General features: G+C 41.7%; 2 protein-coding genes across 8 annotated transcripts in view; one reads left to right on the top strand and one right to left on the bottom strand.

Moving 5' to 3' along the window:
• Positions 1-3525, bottom strand: part of LOC115156990 (astrotactin-1) — a 277551-nt gene extending 274026 nt beyond the window's left edge. For all 7 annotated transcript variants that reach the window (XM_029704808.1, XM_029704810.1, XM_029704809.1 and 4 more), the window contains exon 1: positions 3005-3525. In XM_029704808.1, coding sequence (XP_029560668.1) covers positions 3005-3302 — 298 coding nt within the window. In that variant the 5' untranslated portion in view covers positions 3303-3525. The remainder of the gene's footprint in view (positions 1-3004) is intronic.
• An 11093-nt stretch (positions 3526-14618) lies between these two features.
• The window catches only part of LOC115156989 (BMP/retinoic acid-inducible neural-specific protein 3-like), a 102322-nt gene continuing 89591 nt past the window's right edge, over positions 14619-27349 (top strand). The window contains exon 1 of the mRNA XM_029704807.1: positions 14619-15281. The gene's annotated coding sequence lies outside the window, so the exon portion shown is untranslated. The remainder of the gene's footprint in view (positions 15282-27349) is intronic.

The following is a 27349-nucleotide window of genomic DNA, read 5'->3' as shown; positions in this document are numbered from 1 at the left end:
TCTGTTACTTGATCTCTGTGAAGCATTTATTTGGGCTGCAATTTCTGAGGCTGGTAACTCTAATGAACTTATCCTCTGCAGCAGAGGTAACTCTGGGTCTTCCTTTCCTGTGGCGGTCCTCATGAGAGCCAGTTTCATCATAGCGCTTGATGGTTTTAGCGACTGCACTTGAAGAAACTTTCTTGAAAGTTCTTGAAATGTTCCATATTGACTGACCATGTCTTAAAGTAATGATCTTCTATATAACCCCCTACCTTGTCACAACACAACTGATTGGCTCAGATGCCTTAAGGAAAGAAATTCCACAAATGAACTTTTAGCAAGGCACACCTGTTAATTGAAATGCATTCCATGTGACTACCTCATGAAGCTGGTTGATAGAATGCCAAGAGTGTGCAAAGCTGTCATCAAGGCAAAAAGGGTGGCTAATTTGAAGAATGTCAAATATAAAATATATTTTGATTTGTTTAACACTTTTTGGGTTACTACATGATTCCATGTGTTATTTCATAGTTTTGATGTCTTCACTATTATTCTATAATGTAGAAAATATAAAAAATAAAGAAAAACCCTTGAATGAGTAGGTGTTCTAAAACCTTTGACCAGTAGTGTACATACGGTATGCTACAGAAGAAACGACAACAGGATATACAGAAAATAAGGCACTTACTTTGACTGTAACGCACATGTTGAAAGTTATTATTTGTAAGGAAAACAACAATAAAGGCAATGCGAGCGCCAGCCAGAAAATGTGCCAAGGGGGAAAAGTTTGTGCAAGACTGCGCAAATGTCTGCATACTTGATCTGGGGAAACACTGCGGAGGTGCTTGGGCTCTCAACGAAGAGAGAAGTTTGTCCGGTTCAGCTAAGCCTCAAACATAAGTTGTTTGTAACAGTGAAAGGGCTACTTCCATGTGAACACACCTCAATTCAAAATAATTTAAAATGGACAAGTTGAAATATAGCCTATAGATAAATAGCAGGCAGCGTGTGTCTTGGCTGAGGGCAGCGTGTTGTGTAACAATCACATTTTGAAACAGTGAGTGCATTCTAACATCATGTACATAATGATGGGGCAACCATTAGAGATATGTATACAACGGGTGGGTCTAATCCTGAATGCTGATTGGTTGAAACTGCATTCCAGATGGTGTTACCACCGGCTAAAGTTATGATGTTAAAATGCCTATTTACGCTGTTCCAGTTGACAGCGCAATCCACTGTCTCATCAGCCCAGCCAGGCACTTCATAAACTTGATCTAACCCTAACCCTACAAAAACCATCTTGACATTATCTCACATTTCTTTTAGACTAACATTTAGTTTTAAACAGCGGAGATATGTATAAACGTAACTTTTTTCTAAGTGCTATGTTTGTTGCATTATTCTAACCACTGGTTGATGTGTGTTGCTAAAATACAATAACATTTGTATGTGTTTTGCTGTAGACAAATCCAATTTCCCCTTGTTGGATTAATACAGTTTATTCAATTCAAATCCACATTGGCTTGCAAGGTCTTATGTTATAGAAAAGTAATAGAAAAGCAATTGAATACAAGTGAGCAGCTACTGTAATCCCAGAAGAAGCACTAATACAGCAGTATGACCAATCATGCTACTCCTGCTAGCTGTAAGCATACAGTATACCAAAACAATGGCTGAATATAACTATTAGAATGATGTCATTTTGGCCTGTAACAATACAGGTCCTACATTGGTCCTACTCTGAAACAAGAGTAGGACCAATGCAGAGCTAATTTTGGAATGCTATGCATTCTAGCGGTAAACATAGACACTAAATCAATCCCTGGATATCACTATTAGAATGATATCAGACTGGCCTGTGACAACACTATACTGCTGAACTCCAAATGTTTACCAAGACGACTCAACTAAGTGCAGGCTGTGTGAAGTCAGGACACCTCTGTCACCAGGATGATACTGCAATGGGAACCTGATAGGCCAAAAATACCTGTCACAACTTTACTACAGCTAGGCTACATCCCAAATGACACCCTATTCCCTATTTAGTGTACTATTTTTGACCAGGGCCCATAAAATTAATACACTATACAGGGAATAGGGTGCCATTTGGGATGCATACCTAGTCCCACATCACACTTCCTAGCTGCACAGATTGTTCTGCCATGTGAATAGACAACCCCATTCAAAGAGTCCTTTCTGTCAAATCAGCACCATGGACAGCGGCCAGGGTTATAAACAGAACACCACTCTGCCTGTTATTTCCCCTTCCCCATGAGAATGAAAGAACCTTTTATAATAGTGGACTTAGGTACATTTCAAAACCATTGACTTACTTTGTGAACATGTGAAAATGAACATTACTTAAATGTATTGTTGTTTAAATTATTGTTGGAGTGGGTATCAATATCAAGGCTATTCTAAAGAGTTGAGTCTACAATCTAGGCTAGTCTATAAATTGTAAACATCACAGGTTGTAGTGATATAGCTCTACACCTGTTAACACTCCCAGCAAGTAAACACATATATCTATTAATCTCAGTGAGGTCATAGGATCTGCAAATAGCTTGAATATTTTGTACATACATTCCTTTACTTGAGTGAGTGGCTATTCCATCATCAATAGGTTCGCGGCCTGCACTTTCAGCTATCAATGCTAGTAATTGATAGCACATAACAAACCTGAAACTAGCAAAGTTGTTGTAAAATGTCAATTTAATTTTGGTATTACTAGTTATTATGCTCGTTTATGTTTGCCATGCATAGGTCTACAGTGCTGATTCGCATTTGAAATAGGCTTATTGTCGTCATGTTTACCTCGACATGTAGCTTACTAACTGTACACTGTGAAATGATGAGGAATTTTTGTTAGGCCTAGAGTGTATTGTATTGCATGAACTAATCTCACGTGTAATAATGGACATGGCGGAAACAGTCTTCTAATAACAATAATAAACAGTTATGAAGCATGGGCATTGCGAGTGAGGATTCTGAACGTTGAGAATGTATCATCCGAACTCACCTAGGACGAAAAAGGGTAGCTCGGTGTTTTCTAGATCGTCCACGACGACTATTTCCCCCGGAAAATCATTTCTGACGGAGAACAGAAGCTTGGGCTCGGAGGCCGATGGACTATGCATGATGCTCAGGTCGTTTTCTCTCAAAAACGGCAGCGCAGACACGGTGACGCTTTTCATTTTGCATTCCAAATCTTGGGAATGGTCCTCGTCGGCATTCAAACCTTGAATATTAGCAGCTTTGAAGGCAAGAATCCATGCGAGCGAGAAAAGCAATCTCAGACCCATCATCATGCCTGGCATCACCGCTGCTTCGTATCCCCCTCTCGTCTCTGTTCAAACCAGCTTCACTTCAATACCGGCTGCCGCAGGAGGAAGAGGAGCAAGGGGGATGCGCTTGCAAAGCACACATTTCCGGATTGTTGCGTGCAGAAAATAACGCCTCTTATTTCGCATAAATCCCCATATGCTCTGTCACATGGTTAAAGATTATTTGTGATCATTTCAATGCAGTTTAGGAGTGTGATTGCGGGGAAGGAAAATAAGCGCAGCACTACTGACCCCAATATTGGAATTGTCCACATTAAGCCATTGGTAATTCTGCTCAACTGTCTGTGAGCCCACCAGACTAGAGCAATATTGGATAATGTTAATTGCGCGCCAAAACGTTAATAGGGGTTTATTATAGGCTTCAGTTACAGCATGTATTTATTTAGTCGTCCTTTGTATTTGTATTTGTTGACTACAGTGTAAATATATTTATTAATGAACAAATATTACACTTTGAATAAGTAGGCATGCACGTGTATGCTTAGGCTACAGCAGTATTTGTCTAAAAACATATGAGAGACAAATCTGCATATCCTAAAAGTTAAACACATCATATGAAAATCCCCAAATGAGATCAGACAGTCACCATCTGCCTCCACATATTGTGAGGATTTGCAATGGTCCAAACAAACTGTTAGTATTAATCTGAAAACCTCAGCCCTATGTTTTATTACAGCACCTGCCTTGTCAATAAACCCAGAGGTAACTCCAGTATGCTAGGTCACCCAAATTGAAAATAGTAAATTATGGATTACCCTACCTTGCTGTCATTGAAACATGAAAAGTAAACAATCAATGAATATCAGGAGGACTGGATGGAATAAACACTGCATAACTCAAACTATCACAGACACCATGCATATATTAATGTGGTGGTTGCAAGAGACTTACAAGAGAGTGGAGTCATCAATATTCATAAAGAATAAAGTTTGCATGGGGTTTTGCACAGCCTCTAGTCTGATAACCATGGGAGTAGAAAGAAAGAGAACATCTGAGTGGCAAGTGGCAGGTGCAGAGAGGGAGGGAGGGCACAAAGTCTGGTTCTAAGAATGATCTCCCTGTGTAATCTTGAGCTCCTTCCAGCATTCGAGCAAGGCTTTAGCAAACTGTATAGCGGTTCTGTGATTAAATGACACACAATTTATTTCCAACTGTGACCTGCACCATAATTGAGCTCTCAGGGTGGGAAAGAGCGAGACAGCACCATCACCATTACAATCGCAATCTCTGGTTCTATGATACTTTATTTTTGGGTGATCTTTCAGCAGCACATGTCTCATTGGCATGTTATTGCGGTCTACAGTGTCTACTATACGTTTCAAATGGCACCCTATTTCCTATATAGTTCACTACTTTTGACTAGAGCCCTATGGGCCCTTGTCAAACGTAGTGTACTATAAAGGGAAAAGGGTGCCATTTGGGACACAGGCAGTTTGTGGATTATTGTTGTCCTCATATTGAAACACCCCTGAGATGAGCAACACCAGCATCAGGTTTTATTTTCTTCAATAACACTCTGGAGTGTCATTTATCCGGTAATTAAGAGAGATTTAGTTATTGAAATGAAAACTCGTTCATCAGTAAAAATACATCTGGGAGACAAAAATATTTTTTTTCCAATCTAGGAATTACTCATTTGTGTGCTTGCTATAATGAGCTAATTTGATTTTATGCTCAAACCCTCACCTATACAGTAGACTACTCTGTTTTCATAGAAAGCACACGGTTGTTTACATGGTTAATTTTGAATGCCAAAAACATTGGGTGTGCTTCATTTGCTATCAAAACCCACATCTACACCTCAACTTCTTCATATACTGGGCATGTAAAATGTGTGCCCTACAGTTAAAGTATCTAGCTGAAAAACGACATACTATATTACTTCAGAAAGTAATCTACTTATTTACACAAGTATTCAGACCCTTTGATATGAGACTCGAAATTGAGCTCAGGTGCATGCCGTTTCCATTGATCATCTTTGAGATGTTTCTACAACTTGATTGGAGTCCACCTGTGGTAAATTCAATTGATTGGACATGATTTGGAAAGGCACACACCTGTTCCTTATAAGGTCCCACAATTGACAGTACATGTCAGAGCAAAAACCAAGCCATGAGGTCTAAGGTATTGAGGATTGTGTTGAAACACAGATTTGGGGAAGGGTACCAAAAATGTATGTAGCATTGAAGGTCCCCAAGACCACAGTTGCCTCATTCTTAACTGGAAGAAGTGTGGAACCACCAAGACTCTTCCTAGATCTGGCCGCCTGGCCAAACTGAGCAATCGGGGGAGAAGGACCTTGGTCAGGGAGGTGACCAAGAACCTGATGGTCAATCTGACAGAGCTTCAGAGTTACTCTGTGGAGATGGGAGAACCTTTCAGAAGGACAACCATCTCTGCAGCACTCCAACAATCAGACCTTCATGGTAGAGTGGCCAAAAGGCACCTAAAGAGTCTCAGACCATGAGAAACAAAATTCTCTGGTCTGATGAAACCAAGATTGAATTCTTTGGCCTGAATGCCAAACGTCACATCTGGAGGAAACATGGCACCATCCCTACGGTGAAGCAAGGTGGTGGCATCATGCTGTGGGGAGGTTTTTTAGCGGCATGGACTCGGAGACTAGTCAGGCTCAAGATAAAGATGAATGGAGCAAAGTACAGAGATCCTTGCTGAAAACCTGCTCCAGAGCACTCAGGACCTCAGACTGGGGTGAAGGTTCACCTTCCAACAGGACAATGACCCTAAGCACACTGCCAAGAAAACACAGGGGTGGCTTCGGGAAAAGTCTCTGAATGTCCTTGAATGGCCCAGCCAGAGCCCGGACTTGAACCTGATTGAACCTCTCTGGAGAGACCTGAAAATGGCCATGCAGCAATGCTCCCTATCCAACCTGACAGAGCTTGAGAGGATCTGCAGAGAAGAATGGGAGACACTCCCCAAATACAGGTGTGCCAAGCTTGTAGCGTCATACCTAAGAAGACTCGAGGCTGTAATTGCTGCCAAATGTTCTTCAACAAAGTACTGAGTAAAGGGTCTGAATACTTTATTAAATGTGATATTTCAGCTTTTTATATTTTTTAAATTTGCAAACATTGCTAAAAAACTATTTTTGCTTTGTCCTTATGGGGTATTGTGTGTAGGTTGATGAGGAAAAAAATAAATGTTATACATTTTAGAATAAGGCTGTAACGTAACAAAATGTGGAAAAAGTCAACGGGTCTGAATACTTTCCAAATGCACTGTATAATCACAATTTCCTATGGGTCTTGAACTATTTTGGAATAAAATAAGCAAAATCCTTGAAATACCTAAAAATAAGGATAGAACTTGGTATTTCAGATCCTTAACCATATTCACCAGAATATGTTTGAGTTTTATGTGATTGACATTCCATGACCCTAACCCTCTACTGCACACATTTAGGTTTTTCATGAAAAATAATATTCCATCCTATTTTTGGAAGTTTTAAGCTTTCTGATAATGTATCAATAATACAAATATATCACTATAACCTCCTACCCCTCAGGGCAACACTGTGGCATAAGGGTACTAAAACACCAAAGGAAAATCTGATATTTTCAGAACTTCTACTAAGTGGAATATAGCAGAAAAAATAACTATTTTCATAAAAAAATACAAGTTGGGCATAAACTAGTATTTCACTGCCTCTCAAACCTGATTCTGGGGTCCATTCTTCCTTGTTGTCACTGTCTTAAAGCTCACAGTGCTCAGTATCAGAAGGTATGATCTTAACTGCTCAATTAGGCTACTTTAGCCGATAGAATGTCCCTGTGTCCATTGCCTGTGAGTGTCAGTGAATATTTTGGCAAAAACATTGACAAAGGCCATCATTTAACATAATTGTACATGTTTTTCACTGAACATGACATTGCCCTGAAAAGTAGCCTAACTGCACAACATTGCCCTGAGGCAACAAAAGGGTAGCCTAACTGCACAACGTTGCCCTGAGGCAACAAAAATAAAAAAAACTATTTTTTGAATATATATCAAAACGAAATATGTTAAAAACCTATCAAATATTCTTCTTTGTAGGTTCTTACACAAGTACATATTTTTAATTGTCAAGTTCAAAATAATGAAATGTAGCTGACCCTTTGCTCACACCATGTGCTCACGTCGCTTTGTTTCCTGAAAAAAAGCCCCCTGCCCCAATTGTTACATCATACCAACTTCTGCATCTCATTTGGATTGTTTACAGACATGTCATCACATATTGTCATGTGTAGGCATTTAAAAATAATAATATGGGGGGTGTGAGGGGCAATAAGATGTTCTGTTGCCTGAGGGCAACGATGAGTTGTAGAGGGTTATGAATCACCCTCACTTTGAGTAGAAACTGGAAAAAGAGAATATAGGCAAATAAATGATTTGACTAAGATGGTTATAATTGGGTGATGATGAGACCAATAATGCCACAATGATAACATGCGAGATTAATTCATTTGTAACGGCTGTCTTCGTGGTCAGATGAAACAGAGAAGTCATCGTCGGAAAAGGTGGACCAATACGCAGCGGAGTGAGTGTTCATATTCAATATTTATTTAATAGAAACACTTTAAACAAAACACGAAAATGAACGACAGCCTACAGTTCTGCTAGGTACAAAACTAAACAGAAACAATTACCCACAAAACCCAAAGGAAAAACATGCTCCTTATGTGTGACTCCCAATGAACAACCAAAATAAAGAACAAAAAACCCCTCTCTATGGCCAGGGCGTTACATCATTTGAGTGAACTCTACAACCATTTTAAGTTCTAGTCTACACTACATTTTTAAACTGGATCGACCCATTGCAGCAGAGCCTGTAGCAAAAATAATGAAAGCCTATAGTTACAGCAATTCCTGGACCATAGATGACTGCTAAAATCAAATCACCAAATGTGAGTCGACTAGCTCTTTAAACAGTGGAAGCTTGTCAGCTTCTTCTCAAGAGATTGTACCTTTGTAATTTTATATGTCAACTTCAGAAGACAAATTGCAGTAGGATACATCTGCCACATGGCATCCCAGGATAGATTACCTGAGTCTCTAAGCGGCCCACGCTCAGAGTGTAGAGGTGGGCAAGAACTCCCTTAAATGCACCGCCTGACCTTCTAGTTATAGGCATGATCACCCCCTTGGGCCAAAAGCATCTGGCAAGGTAATGTATAGTTGGCATGTAAAATGATGCCACAAGAAGCACAAAGATCAGAAGGCTTGTGTATCCTAAACTTTGACCATCTGTGGCTTATTGGTTGTCATTAAGGTTTCTAATTTGGGGGTGAATTGGGAATTAGCCAAATGAGGGTAGAAAATTACCCAACTCCCTCTGAGATGTTGTGGACATATTTACACCTTAATTGTCTTTGTCTTATTGCCATGACATTGGGAGGCCAAGAGACCAAAGAGTTGTGGGCGTTCACACAAGCTTGTTCTATTTGTTACATTATCTTTTCGAGGAAATAGCCCTACAGCCACCCTTACACTGTTGTGTTTATCAAGTAAATTCATAAATTAAATAAAAATACCTCCATTTATGTTAATTTAAATGACTGTGGCTTGACTTTAACACCTTAATGTTAAACATCACACATTTAGAAAACTAGCACAGACAGTTCAGGGCAACATTACAGTTGAAAAAAGATATTGCTATGCAAGGAGGTGGAGACATACTGTACATATGTAACAAAAATACCATAGAAATGCTCCACGCCCAAACTGAGCTTGAGCTTATTTTATCAAGGCCAAGAAGGAAAGACAATTGACATTCTAAAAATATTCAGAAAAAATATATCTAGAGCCAAGAAGATCAGAGAATGGGGGATATCATGTAATACATTGATATTATCTGGCTATCATGACTACACTGAACAAAAATATAAACACAACATGTAACAATTTCTAAGATTTTTCTGAGTTACAGTTCATATAAGGAAATCAGTCAATTAAAATAAATAAATAAGGCCCTAATCTATGGATTTCACATGACTGGGAATGCAGATATGCATCTGTTGGTTACAGATACCTTAAAAAAAAGTAGGGGCGTGGATCAGTATCTGATGTGACCACAATTTCCCTTATGGAGCGCGACACATCTCCTTCACATAGAGTTGATCAGGCTGTTGATTGTGGTCTGTGGAATGTTGTCCCACTCCTCTTCAATCAGTGGAGGCTCCTCCAAAGAGGAAGGGGAGCACCATTCTCCTCAGTGAATTTCATAAAATGTTTAACTGTAAACACTTAAAAAGTTATCCTTTTCAGATAAAACTATGCTAAATATAATCACGTCACCAAATATCTAACTAAAACACACTATTTTGCAAAGGTCTACAGTAGCCTCAACAGCACTCTGTAGGGTAGCACCATGGTGTAGCCGGAGGACAGCTAGCTTCCGTCCTCCTCTGGATACATTGACTTCAATACAAAACCTAGGAGGATCATGGTTCTCACCCCCTTCCATAGACTTACACAGTAATTATGACAACTTCCGGAGGATGTCCTCCAGCCTATCAGAGATTTTTCAGCATAAATTGACATGATGCCCACCCACTCAAAGGATCAGATAATTAATCTAGTACTGAAAGCATAAGCTACAGCTTGCTAACGCAGCAATACATAAAATGTGGTGTGTAGTTGACTCAAAGAGAAAGACAATAGTTGAACAGTTTTGAACAAATTGAAGTAGAAGCAAGAGAGAAATAGAGATTGTCATTTTTTAAATATTCACTTACTTAGCTAGCGAATGAAGCTAACTAGTTTAGTCTACTGAAACATCCTGCTCAAACAGAGGGGATACTATGACTTTCCAACACAACACTGGAACTCTTCCAAGTCAAGGTAAGCTTTTGGTATTACTAATTTATTGCCACCGGGGCCCGCTGGTGTAACTGCTTACTAAAGTAGTTGCATGATTGTAACAGGTTTACTCACGTGTTAGTTATATTAGCTATGCTGACTATGACGTCACTTTAGCTAATATGGTGACAACGATGTAGGCTGTTTGTAGAGGTTTGGCTTGGAAAGATTTTTCGCCTGTTCACATACAGATGATTTGTTGTGCATTGAAGTCCACAAGGGAAAGCAAAGGGAAAAGAAGGAATACAACATGGCTGTTATGAGAGTGAACTCTGTTTTCACGTGATCAGGAGTGTATTCATTCTGCCGATTCTGGTGCAAAATGTTTCTTAAACGGACGCAAACGGAACAAAACGGGGAAAAACATATCTGAATTTGTCCAATAGAAACTCTCATTTGCAACTGTTGGACTAATAATCACACCCTGTATCAGCTAGATGCAGGGAAGAGTGTGCAAGGCGGTATTGAATGTCACTGTCTGTCACCTCAAATGTATCTCTCGACCTGTGTTGTAAACTTTCATTCATAGACTAGGTTGTAGCAACCTCGTGATGGGTATAGGGACAATTTGAGTATCATTTAGTAGCCTAAACCTATAGCTGTTACATTGAACTGGGTGAATGGAATATGAATGAGTCATCCGATATGCTGTAATAGAAATAATCGTTCTCCCTCATCTTAAACGGCACTGACCGCCACTGTCTTCAATGGCTATGCGAGGTTGCTGTATATTGGCGGGAACTGGAACATGGTGTTGTACACATCGATCCAGAGCATCCCACGCTGGCTCAATGGGTGACATGTCTGGTGAGTATGAAGGCCATGGAAGAACTAGGACATTTTCAGCTTCCAGGAATTTTGTACATATCCTTGCGACATTGGACTGTGCATTATCATGCTGAAACATGAGGTGATGGTGGCGGATGAATGGCACGACAATGGGCCTCAGGATCTTGTCACGGTATCTCTACATTCAAATTGCCATGGATAAAATGCAATTGTGTTCATTATCCGTAGCTTGCCATTCCATAACCCCACTGCCACCATGGGGCACTCTGTTCACAATGTTAACATCAGCAAACCGCTCGCCCACACAACGCCATCTGCCCGGTACACTTGAAACCAGGATTCATCCGTGAAGAGCACACTTCTCCAGAGCACACTTCTCCAGTGTGCCAGTGGACATCGAAGATGAGCATTTGCCCACTGAAGTCGCTTACGACGCCGAACTGCAGTCAGGTCAAAACCCTGGTGAGGATGACGAGCACACAGATGAGCTTCCCTGAGATGATTTCTGACAGTTTGTGCAGCAATTCTTCAGTTGTGCAAATCCACAGTTTCATCAGCTATCCGGGTGGCTGGTCTCAGACGATCCCGCAGGTGAAAAAGCCAGATATGGAGGTCCTGGGCTGGTGTGGTTACACTTGGTCTGTGGTGTTGTGGCCGGTTGGATGTACTGCCAAATTCTTTAAAACGACATTGGAGGTGGCTTATTGTAGAGAAATGAACATTTAACTACCTGGCAACAGCTCTGGTGGACATTCCTGCAGTCAACATGCCAATTGCATGCTCCCTCAAAACTTGAGACATCTGTGGAATTGTGTTGTGTGACAAAACTGCACATTTTGGAGGGGCCTTTTATTGTCCCCAACACAAGGTGCACTTGTGTAATGATCATGCTGTTTAGTCAGTTTCTTCATTTGCCACGCCGGTCAGGTGGATGGATTATCTTGGCATAGGAGAAATGCTCACTAACAGGGATGTAAACAAATTTGTGCACAAAATCTGAGGGAAATAAGCTTTTTGGTCCGTATTGAACATTTCTGGGATCTTGTAGTTCAGCTCATGAAACATGGGACCAACACTTTACAAATTACATTCACCTTTTTGTTCAGTGTAGTTTATGCTTGGGAAAGGCTCCAGCTGTCCAATACATAAACATCCTTAACAGTTCTAAACAAATATATGGAAAAGATGTGGGTGGATACAAAAGACAAATACACTGCCTTGCAAAAGTATTCATCCCCCTTGGTGTTTTTCCTATTTTGTTGCATTACAACCTGAAATTTAACTGGATTTTTATTTGGATTTCATGTAATGAACATACACAAAATAGTCCAAATTGGTGAAATGAAATTTAAAAACTTAATTGTTTATGTAAAAACAAATTAAAACAGAGAAGTGCTGTGTACATATGTAGTCACCCCCTTTGCTATGAAGCCCCTAAATGAGATCTGGTGCAACCAATTACCTTCAGAAGTCACATAATTAGTTAAATAAAGTCCACCTGTGAGCAATCTAAGTGTCACGTGATCTGTCACATGATCTCAGTATATATACACCTGTTCTGAAAGGCCCCCGAGTCCGCAACACCAATAAGCAAGGGGTACCACCAAGCAAGCAACACCATGAATACCAAGGAGCTCTCCAAACAGGTCAGGGACAAAGTTGTGGAGAAGTACAGACCAGGGTTGGGTTATAAAAAAATATCAGAAACTTTGACCATCCCACGGAGCACCTTAAAATCCATAATAAAAAAAATGGAAAGAATATGGCACCACAACAAACCTGCCAAGAGAGGGCCGCCCACCAAAACTCACGGGCCAGGTAAGGAGGGCATTAATCAGAGAGGCAACAAAGAGACCAAAGATAACCCTGAAGGAGCTGCAAAGCTCCACAGCGGCGATGGGAGTATCTGTCCATTGGACCCATTGGACAAACACTCCACTGAGCTGGGCTTTATGGAAGAGTGGCCAGAAAAAAGCCATTACTTAAAGAAGAAAATAAGCAAACATGTTTGGTGTTCACCAAAAGGCACATGGGAGACTCCCCAAACATATGGAAGAAGGTACTCTGGTCAGATTGAGACTAAAATTGAGCTTTTTGGCCATCAAGGAAAACGCTATGTCTGGCGCAAACCCAACACCTCGCATCACCCCGAGAACAACATCCCCACAGTGAAGCGTGGTGGTGGCAGCATCATTCTGTGGGGATGTTTTTCATCGGCAGGGACTGGGAAACTGGTCAGAATTGGAGGAATGATGGATGGCGCTAAATACAGGGAAATTCTTGAGGGAAACCTGTTTCAGTCTTCCAGAGGTTTGAGGTTCACCTTCCAGCAGGACAGTGACCCTAAGCATACTGCTAAAGCAACACTTGAGTGGTTTAAGGGGAAACATTTAAATGTCTTAGAATTGCCTAGTCAAAGGCTAGACCTCAATCTAATTGGGAATATGTGGTAATACTTAAAGATTGCTGTACACCAGCAGAACCCATCCAACTTGAAGGAGCTGGAGCAGTTTTGCCTTGAAGAATGGGCAAAAATCCCAGTGGCTAAATGTGCCAAGCTTATAGAGACATACCCCAAGAGACTTGCAGCTGTAATTGCTGCAAAAGGTGGCTCTACAAAGTATTTACTTTGGGGGGTGAATAGTTCAAGTTTTCAGTTTTTTGTCTTATTTCTTGTTTATTTCACAATAAAAATATTTTGCATCTTCAAAGTGGTAGGCATGCTGTTTAAATCAAATGATACAAATCCCCAAAACATCTATTTTAATTCCGGGTTGTAAGGCAACAAAATATGAAAAATGCCAAGACGGGTGAATATTTTCGCAAGCCACTTTATATCCCTTTGATTTCAATGTCAACAGTTCACTTCCTCCCATCAAACCTACTACACATATCTGCTTTAATCCCTCATTTGTATATGAGAAAAGTGTTTATTTCCAAAGCAGCACTGATCCAACACCATCTTTATTGGGCTGTCTCCTTGTACTGCCCACACAAGACTTATAAAAATTTTGTCAAACCATCTCCCCAAAGCTGGCATGCTGTAGTTTTTAATCTGTTGTTGAACTGCAGTTGCCTCAGAACACCTCATTCTCTGATTACAATAGCACACTACTGTATGCCTGGGAGCTGGGAAACTGGAACACTCAACATGCACTTTTGCGTCTTCAACCGCTGATCCGTCAAAGTAACAGTAGGCTTTTGGCTGACAAGATTTGACTTTTCAGATGTATTGCTTAAAAAGGGAGATGTACAGTATCTCCCTTCAGAAACTAGGGACTTCATCAGTATGAATTCAGTTTGCCGGGAGTCACAACAAATTTGTAACACATAAATCTGACTAAAGCGTTGGGAGAAGCATTTCTCTTTCATTAGCCACACTGTCCCTTCAGGCTTACAGAGCTCGGTCTATCCTCTCCTCTGCTTCCCCAACCCTCAGCCTTCCAACTCCCCACTCTCCCTCTATCTCGCTCTCCTCTTTTCTCATCTCCCTCTCCTTCCCTCTACATAGCATTATCACCTCCTCCTCCCTTTCCTCTGTTCTCAGCTCAGCCAATCAAGGGCCAGGAGGCGTGGCAACAAGAGTCAGTCTGGCAGAGCTTGTTGAAAAGAAAGAGATGCTTTCCGACTCAGAGCAGCAGCACTCCTCAGTCTAGGGCTCAACCGATGTGCTGGTCTTGACAGTGAGTGATGACTGTGGCAGGGGCAGCTGAGGCTTAGCTGTGTGGCTCACAGAAAAAGGTGCAAATTGGATGTCTCTGCTTTGGTAGCAGGTGCAGGCTCTTTATTGAAGGGAGAGTTGCCTAAAAGGGAAGAGTGATATTTTGTGTGGATTTTATTCTGCTTCTGCTGACTGCTCCACCATATCTTATCATTATGACCTGGAGGCATGGGGGACACTGGCACCTTTGACTTTTTTCTCTTTCTGAAATCCCTTCAAGATATATGCTAAGTTTTGAATGAAGTTTTGTTTGTTTTTGACTATTATCTCAAGCTGAATATACACTGTAGTGTTGTGAACTTTACATTATCATAGGGGCACCTTTGGACCCCAACTTGCAACCAACGTTTACTGACTTGGCTATAGGAGTGAGGGGACAATGCCTGGATTATCCTATAATAAGTGACTCTGTAACTTGCCAGTGGGAAGCTGCAAGTGAAAAAGGGACTGGAGGCTGTCGGTTGGCTGCTGGCTGCATTCCACCAGTTTGGCTGAAGACTGTAAGCGTCCTGACAACCTTCACTAGCTGGTAGGATACACGCACACCGAGAGAAACAGCAGGATCGCACTTCACATTCTGGGTGAGATATATGCTATTGCTTGCCTTGCTGCTATAATATTGAGTACTGTGCATTAGAGTGCCTGAGTATTGACATTACAATTTGCACAGTGACCCAGCATGTGCCTCTGTGTATTGTTGTGTATTGTTTATAATGTTGGGTTGAGTTAGTAGTCTTATTGTGTTTTCATCCAAAGAGGTTTTACATTCATTATCAACCTGTCATTTTTAAACTTCAGATGTTCGCTTAGTTTACTCTTAAATTATCTTCTTAAATTATTACTGTGGTGTTATGATGCTGAATTATTGGCTTGTTTAATTTGTATCCCGTTTTTTGTTTGTCATTTTAACAGTTCTTATTTAATGGGGTTTCCCTTGTAGACTGTGATACAGGATGACTTTTGATGTGTATAGGCAACTATAGGATTTGTGAATATGATGTTTTATATATGCTCCTCAGTGAATTTGCATTCAGTTCGTAAGCATCTTTAACTAGGCTTACTCAGTCCAGAGCTCACACTGCCTGAGCCCTAGGGTACAGTACATTGGAGCTTGAGCAGAGGAGGGGGGGAGGTGGAAGATTCAAGACATCACTGCAACATCATTGAAGGTGTCATTAAAACTTGAGATGCTGGCCAGTGCTTTACACTTCCTGGCCAAGTGAAACATTTTTAGCAAGTCATACATTTTTTTTTACTAAAAAGCTTGAGAGATTTAACAAAACCACCCCACAGCTTTTGTTGTTCACTGCATGGGTTTGCCTCCTGTGTGAGACTTCTGCCTGGGCATGGTGGAAGGAAAGGATGAGACAGTGTGTAGGACAGTGCTTCCTCCTAGTTATGGCCATGTGTCTCGATAAAAGGCCACAGGCAGCACTACCACAGTAGCAGGGAAGAAGTGGGCACTAGTATGAGCAATCAGTCTATTGTTTTACATATGTTCATGAATCCTCTTTTCACAATGTGATTTTGGCAGACTAGAATCATGCTGACATTTCAATCGGAGGAGGGGGTATTTAATGCCATTTTCCACCAAATATGAAGCAGCTTCCTTTTTATCTAATCCGTTGAGGAAAATGTGTAAGCTGCTTCAGTGTATTTTTTAAGACTAAGCTGTTGGTTCTGCACAATTCATATTTGAGGAGTGGATTCCTGGTGTTTGTTATACGTCTCTGTAAACAGTGATAAATAAGTCTGTCTCCCTTGACTTTTACTTTTCACAAAGAAAGAGGTGGGAGATAGAGAACATAAATATACTGTGATAAGATTCCATGTTTCTTTACTACAATGTGTCTCTGAGGGAGGTTGTGTCTCTGCAGGAGGTTGTGTCTGTTTTGTCCTCTATTTCCATCCTTCTTTTATTGGACATCAAATCAACATAAATATAAGGGGTTTGCTCCATCCAGTAAGCAGCAACAACTAGTCAGCTTCTTTAAATTCCCTGTGGAGAGAGACTTTTGGTTGCTCACATCCCTCGTTCTTCCAACAGTTGGGAAGGGAGAGGCAGGTTCCAGACATTTTTACTCCTATTTCTCACCTACAGAGGGAGCAGAGTACAACACATCATTTTAGATGATCTGCCTCCAGCAGTAAGCTATTCTTGAGCTCACCATTTTTTTAATATGCAGTCTGAGGCATGTTTAATGCATGATTGAACTATCTTAGAGACTTTCAGAGCAGGATGTGTGCATTGTTTATAAGTAAAAGCATTGATCTCATTATTGAACATCATCACAGGAGAGATTAATTTGACTTGACATCCAATCTATCCATTGATTTTCACTGTTACTGTCAGGGGATATTTAATCCCCTAAATCGTACAGGTTATAATGCAGAAATCTTGACCCAGTTTTTTTTTTTACTTGCAGCACTTTGGTGAACCATGAAGCAAGTTATCTAACTACAATTCTGTATGTGATTAGATGGGATAACATGACATGTAGTGCTAGTGTGGATGTGCGTGAGCTTGCAGGTTTAAAAGTGTATCCTAGTGCTCCAAAATGTACAGTATGAACGTTTAATCAGTAGTCAGGCTTAGTACAGTACATGCAGAGTAGCCTAGCTCTAACGCCCATCATTAGAAGGACCAAAGCGCAGCGTGGTAAGTGTTCATGATCATTTATTTCAAGAAACACTCAAACAACAATAACCAAAAGCAAAAAACCAAAAGCAAAAAAACAAAAGCGCACAGTTCTGTCAGGCTCAGAATGCTAAACAGAAAACAACCTCCCACAAACACAGGTGGAAAACAGGCTGCCTAAGTATGATTCCCAATCAGAGACAACGATAGACAGCTGCCTCTGATTGGGAACCACACTGGCCCAAAAACAAAGAAACAGAAAACATAGACTTCCCCACCCGAGTCACACCCTGACCTAACCAAACATAGAGAATAATAAGGATCTCTATGGTCAGGGCGTGACGCTAGCACAGCTGTATTTACATTTAAGCACGCTAATTTGTTCGCTCTATCTTTATTTTGTTTAATTTACTCATGCATGCAGTGTCGAAAGCATGCATGTCAATCTGACTTCAGAGCTGAGGACTCTAGAGTAGAATATATAGGATTTTTTTCCCAAACAGAAAAACAGTTTGCAGTGAAAGAAAGAAAGAAAGAAAGAAAGAAAGAAAGAAACTCACGTGAGTTTTAATCATTTGAGGGTGAAAATGGTCGACAGGCTTTTGATCTCGATCAATCAATGTTGGTTAATTATTACAGCACTCAAGACAAAAAAATGCCAGGCTGAAATTTTCAAGGACTGGAATATGCAGTGGATACTGCATATTCTATCTACAGTAGTCCTTGAAAATGTATTTAACAAAATCCAAACAAGGTTGAAACTAAGGACAGTTTTGGGGGGATGAATTGGAAAAGGACATGAATCAGCACTCCATAACACAGGCTACTTATAAAGGATCCCTTTGTAATTGGGCCGACAACTTGGATTTGTCTGTGTTAAAAAGTGTGTTGGAACATACACCCAATGGTTGACCATGTCATAGTTGAGGCTCCTCAATAGAGCCCCCGACTGCATCCAAATGGCACCCTATTTCCTACAACCTAGTGCACTACTTTCGACCACAGCCCTATGGACCCTGGTCGAAATCAGTGCACCATGTAGAGAATAAGGTGCCATTTGAGACGCAGCCATTTAGACATGACAGAAGGCTGGAATAATAGCACAATATGCTATATATACATAGCATGTTTCAGGAACACTGAAGAGACTAAGCACCTTAGCCCCATGATAAGAATAGCCAGTCGAGGTGACTGTACTGTACAAAGGCTAACACTGAGCAAGGTCTTGAAGTCAAGTTACAGTATGGTTCATCCATTTACTCACATAACTCCTCTCTGCATTCATATTTATATTCTTATACTGGGTGCACTCATTAAACACACTTCAGGAGTCAACAATCTGGTTTAAAAGAGGGGAAATTCCAGCCCAGAGGAGTTTTCATGCATGTGGAAAAGGGTAGTACCAATAATAGCTAAATTAGATACAGTGTGATAACAAAGGACATGAACTTGTGTCTAGATTATGTAATAAAGCAGTACATTATGGGAGATGATGTGGAAGACCTTTGATCGTGTGAGGGTGGTAGCCCGTCCTTTAGTCAAACCCCTTGTTTTGCAAGGTTTTCTCTTCTTATTATGAATTACAAAATAGAAAGGAAAAGTTCTCAATGTTACTGCAACCAGCAGTAACATTTTCGCAGTACATGAACCAATATTTTTTTTTACAAATACAGTAGTTGTGGTATGATGTGTAGATCTAAGCACAGTGGATGTGGATCCTACACTTTAAACCTCAAGGCATTTTTAACTCAAGTACTTCTAGATGAACGCAAAGACAGTGAAAGCCATTACTACTTAAAATGTATATGTGGTACTGACTCAAAACTAATGAGAAATCACATCAACTCAATTTAAACAAAAGTTATACATAACTTACATTTTTCTAAACTAATCCAATCATTTAGAACTGGTTGTTCTAGTTTAAATGGCTGAAGAAGTGTCCTCACACTGTTCCTAACCCTGGCTGTTATTATGAATTCAGGTTGCGGGTGAATACAAATGTAAACTGTTGGATATCTTAACTGTGTCTGGATTCCAATAGGAATTACACATGACTTTGCAAGCCAGCATAATGTATTTTTTTAACTTTATTTAAATAGGCAAGTAAGTTAAGAAAAAATTATTATTTACAATAATGGCCTACCCCAGCCAAACCCGGACGACACTGGGCCAATTGTGCCCTACGGGACTCTCAATCACAGCCGGATGTGAAACAGCCTGGAATCAAACCAGGGACTGTAGTGACACCTCTTGCACTGAGATGCAGTGCCTTACACGGAACCCAAACCGGCTGCGCGTGCGCGCCATCGTGCGCCATCGTGTATACATTTATTTTGTCCCCCCACACCAAACGTGATCACGACACGCAGGTTAAAATATCAAAACAAACTCTGAACCAATTACATTAATTTGGGGACAGGTCAAAAAGCATTAAACATGTATGGCAATTTAGGTAGCTAGCTTGCACATGCTAGCTAATTTGTCCTATTTAGCTAGCTTGCGGTTGCTAGCTAATTTGTCCTGAGATATAAACATTGAGTTGTTACTTTACCTGAAATGCACAAGGTCCTCTACTCCGACAATTAATCCACACATAAAACGGTCAACTGAATCGTTTCTAGTCATCTCTCCTCCTTCCAGGCTTTTTCATCTTTGAACTTATATGGTGATTGGCATCTAAACTTTCATAGTATTACGACTACAACCGGCAACACATTTCGTCTTTCAATCACCCACGTGGGTATAACCAATGAGGAGATGGCACATGGGTACCTGCTTTTTTAAACCAATGAGGAGATGGCAGAGGCAGGACTTGCAGCGCGATCTGCGTCAGAAATAGGAATGACTTCTATTTTAGCCCTTGGCAATGCAGACGTTCGTTGGCGCGCGCAAGCAGTGTGGGTGCAATAATTGAATAACATGGATTTCTAAATTTATTTTGCAACGCTCGCGCACACAACGTGTCCGGTCTGGTCAGCATGTTAGACCGCTGAGCCTCTCAGGAACCCTCTTGCAGGTAGGGTTGCAAAATTCAGGTCAATTTCCCAGATTTTCCTGAAATCTTGGATGGAAGATTCCTGGAAATCCTTCAACCATGATTTTCTGAAAATCTGAGAAAGTTACTGGAATTATGCAACCCTACTTGCAGGCCTGATGTGGCCTGTAAACCATGCGTTTCAGGCCGCTGTGTTAGGGTAAAGCAAGGCCTCAAAACAAAGCCTTATGAGATATGTAATGCATTGTCATTAAGAGTTTAATTATAATGATAACATTCAAACCTACAAACAATTGGTGAAGGCCACAGGACTGAGAATGAAATAATTCAGCAACCATGTCTCTGTCACTAACAAATAGCTAGTTAGGGTGGTAACTGTACAATTCACTCAAAGGCAAGTCACACTGGGAAATTATTTTGGAGGCATGGCTTAGTGCAGGCATTACTCAAAATTGATCCCCTTGGGTCACAGTGACTATCGGTTTGAGTAATGACTACAAAACCTATTTAAGTAACTGTACTCAGATATATTAACTACAACGGGTTTCCTCAAAAGTTTTGAATAATGACAGCACATTGGGGTTTACGGTGTAGTTTTAGTGGGTCCTAGTAGAACCTCTGCTGTTAGAGGAAAGAAAAGATGTCTATACTGTAAACAGAAAACATTGCTGATAGAGATAGTGTCCTCCTGAAAAAAACTGTTTAAATACCACCAATACTTTTTTTGTCAGCCTTTAATGTTTAATGGTGAAGTTCACCATGAAATCAATTATCAAAACATGGAAACTCCACATTATTCCTGGTGAAAAGGGATTTATTGGAGTCAAGGATCAAAGGAAACCAGGCAGCAACCAGGTTTGCGTCCCAAATTTATTTTACCTTTATTTAACTAGGCAAGTCAGTTAAAAACAAATTCTTATTTACAATGACAGCCTAACAGGGAACAGTGGGTAAGGTAACTGCCTTGTTCAGGGGCAGAACAACAGACTTCTATGTTGTCAGCTCGGGGATTCTATCCAGCAACCTTTCGGTTACTGGCCCATCACTCTAATCACTAGGCTCCCTGCCGGTCCTTGTCAAAAGTAGTGCACTATATAGGGAATATGATGTCATTTGGGCCGTAGCCTTAGGCGGCAAAGGGGATACAGTTGATTCATGCTGCAGCTGGGCACAGGTGGAGGTTCCACCAATCAGCCCCAACAGCAGGATTCTTTCACTGCATTTTAATTGAGCGCTCACAGGAGGCCAACCATCAGAGACCACAAGCTGTAAGCTTTTACACTTGGTTGCAGGGTCTGCTGGCACACAGATTAAACGTTTGCCCTCTGTGCCACAACCCCCCAAAAAAGGGATGACTTGATATTGATTGTCCAAGCCAGTGAGGAGGATCTGTCCCAAGCAGAATTAAATGTATTTAGTTAGGATTTCCATTATATAATAATGAAGAACTGTGTAAGTAATTCTGAGTAAATGCTTGAAAGTATGTGGACCAGAATGCTAGGTCCAAAAATGAATCTTCATTATTTGACCTAGCCAGAATGTGGTTATTGTGTTCTTCTTTCCATAAGTGCAGTCGTTTTCCCCATTGCAGTTTGAAGCAGGGGACAGGCCATTGTCATCCATTATCACATGCAATATGACTGAGTGAGAGTCTGGAGAATTGGGCTGCCCTGCTCTAGGTATTAGGAATTGGAAGAGTACTACATCAACCCTCTGTGCTCCATTGGTCTCCACACATCAAGATGGATAGCTGTTGTTAGCCAAGCCACTGGCATTTCACTTGGGTCCAATGATAGTACACCAGATGGGAAAAGATGCCACTCATACATAATGTTCCCTGTTAGAGTAGAGAAGTGGCTCTCGCCGGTCAACCAGTAGCACTTGGCAGCTTTGGAAATCTCCCATCAGGAATATTATTTAGCCAACACTTTCCCTTTTTAATCTCTAGCGGCAGTTGGTGTGAAAATGATGCAGCATGGATGGTTTTCACTTTCTCCCTGATCCATTGGTACCAAGGGAAGGCTTGAATATTTTACACATGCTGTAGTTAGATTAGGATTTGCATGCTCTTGGAAAATTGGGGGAGTTGAAATAAGATGCCGCGTTGTGTACTATAGACCTCGTGAGGCACTGTGTCACTGATGATACAGTTTGTAGCGAATTATGATGGGTGAGAGAACACATTATACACAATTAGATGTATATATTATTTCTTAACTGTTTTTCCGTGCCAAGAAACCTCTTTGATGGGCACACATTCTTCCTACACCTATCTCAAAGAATTCATATTTACTACCTCTTAATTCCATAAAGGCCTGTATACTGCATAGACCTGTTTTACTGAAAAGCGGACCACAGTATGTTTGGGTGGGTAATACTGCTGACTGTACTATCATTGTGACGGCTCTCGTTGGTGGTAGGAAGAGTAGACCAAAGCGCAGTGTGGAAAGTGTTCATTATTCTTTTATTCACAAAACATTAAAACAAAATACCAAAAGGCGAAAACGAAAGCGCACAGTTCTGTCAGGCACAGACACTAAACAGAAAACAAGATCCCACAAAACCCAAAAGGAAAATTAAAATGTATATATGATCCCCAATCAGAGACAACGATAGTCAGCTGCCTCTGATTGGGAACCACACTCAGCCAAAATCAAACAAATACAAAACATAGACTTTCCCACCCGAGTCACACCCTGACCTAACCAAACATAGAGAATAATAAGGATCTCTAAGGTCAGGGCGTGACAGTACCCCCCCAAAGGTGCGGACTCCGGCCGCAAATCTGAACCTATAGGGGAGGGTCCGGGAGGCATCTACTCTCGGTGGAGGCTCCGGTGTGGGACGAAGACCCCACTCCGTTTGAGGCTCCCCCCACTTCGGTGGCGCCTCTGGTGCAGGGATCATCGCCGGGACCTCCGGACCGTAGATCGTCGTCGGGGATTCCAGGCTAGGAATCCCCCCTGTAAGCTCCGGACTGGAGAACATCGCTGGAGGCTCCGGACTGGGAACATCGCTGGAGGCTCCGGACTGGGAAACTTCGCTGCAGGCTCCGGATTGGGGACCGTCGCTGGAGGCTCCAGACTGGGGACCGTCGCTGGAGGCTCCGGACTGGGTACCGTCGCTGGAGGCTCCGGACTGGGGATCGTCGCTGGAGGCTCCGGACTGGAGACTGTCGCTGGAGGCTCCGGACTGGAGACTGTCGCTGGAGGCTCCGGACTGGAGACTGTCGCTGGAGGCGCCGGACTGGGTACTGTCGCTGGAGGCTCCGGACTGGGTACCGTTGCTGGAGGCTCCGGACTGGGGATCGTCGCTGGAGGCTCCGGACTGGAGACCGTCACTGGAGGCTCTGGACTGGGGACCGTCGCTGGAGGCTCCGGACTGGGTACCGTTGCTGGAGGCTCCAGACTGGGGATCGTCGCTGGAGCTCCGGACTGGAGACCGTCGCTGGAGGCTCTGGACTGGGGACCGTCGCTGGAGGCTCTGGACTGGGACCGTCGCCGGAGGCTCCGGACTGGGGACCGTCGCTGGAGGCTCCGGACTGGAGACCGTCGCTGGAGGCTCCAGACTGCGGATCATCGCTGGAGGCTCTGGACTGCAGACTGTGCTGGAGGCTCTGGACCCCCAAATGTTTTTTGGAGCTGCCTCTCGGGCTTCCGTTGTTGTTCTAATTCCTCGTATCGTCCGTAACAGTTCCTCTCTTGCTGCCTCCATCTCCTCCTTTGAATGGTGATACTCTCCAATCCGCGTCCAGGGCCCTTCTCCTTTCAGGATTTCCTCCCATGTCCACTCATCCTGGCCACGCTGCTTGGTCCGTTTTTGGTGGGATCTTCTGTGACGGCTCTCGTTGGTGGTAGGAAGAGTAGACCAAAGCGCAGCGTGGAAAGTGTTCATGATTCTTTTATTCACAAAACACTAAAACAAAATACCAAAAGGCGAAAACGAAAGCGCACAGTTCTGTCAGGCACAGACACTAAACAGAAAACAAGATCCCACAAAACCCAAAAGGAAAATGATAACTTATATATGATCCCCAATCAGAGACAACGGTAGACAGCTGCCTCTGATTGGACTTTGTTTTCATTAATTATACATTGTGCAGGGAGAGACCAGTAGATATGCTCTTGCTCTTCCTTTCACTTCTTGATGCTGACTGCTTTTTCCAGTCCTTAGACTTGGCTTCACTATTGGATTAGAGAGATTGTCATCACTGTCACTTGCTTATCTATTTCTTCCTTCTTGAATCAAAGCTTAGCCAGACGTGTGATGCTCTCAAGCAGAGCCGGCCCCAGGCATAAGCGACATAAGCGCAGTGGCGTATATTAAACGATGCCAAGTGAAGCCAGGCTTCACCAAAAATTTGACCATGAAAAAAAGAAGAAAGCATCGGAGCGAGCGAGACAGCGCGAGCTGAATAGAACGAGCTCAACTATTTATGGTCAGGCACACCAAAAAAAAGTTTCAAGGGAAACCAGCTTGGATTATGTCATCACTCCTATCAAATTGCATTGAGAGCATACGTCATTGACAGAAACACATTGAATTGTTGCATCTCGTGGTGTAGCTAAAATTGGCCCTTTCCTAAATTAGCCATGGATGGAGATAGAGATTTGGATTTGTTGTTTTACTTAATTCTCTGTACTGGCCAATGATTATAACAACGATTCTGATCCAAACGTTAATTCATACATTGTTGTGCCCCTGGCCTGAGATGGAAGTTCAATATGTAGCTAGATGTAGAAGGCTAATGTTAACTAGCTAACGTTGCCCATGAATGGAAGTTAGACTAGCGAGCAAGCACTTTAGCCAGGAAGCCTAGGACAACAAAAAATAAAAGCGTGTACTGTCTGATTTCGTCAACATGAAAGAGAGGAGGATGGCATTGACATTTCTCTACAAGTAGGGTGAGTCAACATGTTTTTCTTCTTGCAGGAACGCACACACACGTGCACACAGAAATCAGAACCAAGGGCAGCTACATCCTATTTATCTTACGTTGATTGGACTATTAGACTAAGCAGAGGTGATTTGATGATGTTGAAGTGTTGAAGTTGAAATGGTGCTGGAATACTGGATGCAGCTCCTGTTTTCTTTGCGACTTGCGGTAATTCTCTGTGGTTCTAAATCAATAGTTGTTTAGTGGTCCGAAAATGTTAGAAATATTAACTTGCTTGACCATGCTGTGGGCCATGTAACTGTCTGTTACATGCAACATGCTGTTTTATTTTTATTTGTTTAACACTTTTTTGGTTACTACATGATTCCATATGTGTTATTTCATAGTTTTGATGTCTTCACTATTATTCTACAATGTAGAAAATAATAAAAATAAAGAAAAACCCTTGGATGAGTACTTGTGTCCAAACTTTTGACTGGTACTGTAGGTGTGGGGTGCTTGGCTTCCCAAAAGATCTTACCCATGCAACGTGACTGCATAAGCAGTCGCTTACCAGACCGCTAGGGGTCCATCCGATGATAAAACATTGACAACTAATCAAACCTCATTCTATTGAAGCGTCCTTGGTTCGAGGTGCACAAGGTTGCTCGGAAAGGAGAGAAGGCAGAGCTCCCGGTAAGATTACCTGAATAACTGGCAAACAGCGCATAAGAAGGCTATATTGTCAGGCTATATTAGCCTATCTGTTAACACCCATGCATCCTGATAAAATACACACTATGACTGGCCTGCTAATGTGCCTAACAGCCTTTTCGTGGAGAGAAGCAGGTTTGCTCTTGCTAATTGCTGAATGTAAAATAGGCCTAGGCCAAATAAACTGTCGGGGAAAATTAAAGAGAGAGAGTGCGTTGGTGTGATCACTTTGGCCAGTGATGATAAGATTGTTGCACTGATGCATTGCAAACGGTTGCACAGGTCAGACAGAGAGATGAGCACAGCAAAAATGAAAGATCCAAACAAATTAATAATCATTAGAAAAATGGAAATCACTTGCAAACTATGTGAGCAACAAGTCACATTTAAAATATGAGTTTCATATTTTAAGCTACATTTAAAATATGAGTTTCTATATTATTTTTCATTACATGTGGGCTACATTCAAGTATTATTTGCAGTTGTCACTATGACAATGAACACACCCTGAAGCACTGAATGGTATATGTTACCACCTCATTAATAGGCCTACAGTGTGCAGTTGGATGCATTGATCAGTTGATTGACCGGTGTACAGCAGAACGATAAACAATAAACGTTCTGCTGGTGTGGATGCTCGCCAACGTTTACAGTTAAGGATCATTTATCGTTATAGTTATTGTCCTTGGTATGATGGCCCTTAAGAATAGTAGAATACACCAGGTGCAATTTTGAAATTTGTTTGTGCATCAGTAGTTCTCTCTTGTTATGACAGTCACTCAATTAGCTGACAATTAGCCATGTCAATTTCTTGATTGGTAGTTAGCCTAGTCAGCTATCTAAACTTGTAGTAATCATGGCCAAATACAGACTAGGCATGCAGAGCACGTTCCCAAGGGCCCTGACTTCCAGGGGGCCACCATTACATTTGTTACAAAAATTCTCTTTGCCCCCTGGTCAAAATGTGTAGAATGGCAGGAAATTAACTTGACATTTTTTATGTATCTCACCACTGTCAAGAGGGGGGCCGACAACCAAATCTCGCTTAGGGCCCCCAAAAAGATGGCCCTGCTCTCAAGATTAACAGTAGGCAGCTATAGAAATCCTTGACCCATTAGATGTCCTTCGTCTGAGCTGTCTGTGCTGCTCCTTAGCCATACAAAAACTCTTGCCTATCTCAAGCCTTTGGAAGGCTTTCGCTACCAGATGGTGATGCATTTGTTCAACCTTTACATCTTCCTTATATAAATAAAATCACAAGGTTGTGTACACTCACTTTCGCTTGACAGACATTCATTTACTCACAGAATACATGATATCCATTGCCCTCATTCTGCCCATTCAAACTTATTGCGTTACTTGTCAATCATGCAAATTCATGGTTCTGGTTCCCTCGTTGTTTCTGACATTCCTAAAAGTCCACATA

This window comes from Salmo trutta, chromosome 21, assembly GCF_901001165.1.
Source record: "Salmo trutta chromosome 21, fSalTru1.1, whole genome shotgun sequence".
In the NCBI taxonomy this organism is placed as follows: Eukaryota; Metazoa; Chordata; class Actinopteri; order Salmoniformes; family Salmonidae; genus Salmo; species Salmo trutta.
The sequence above is the reverse complement of the archived record's forward strand: the minus strand, read 5'-3'. Positions and strand labels throughout refer to the sequence as shown.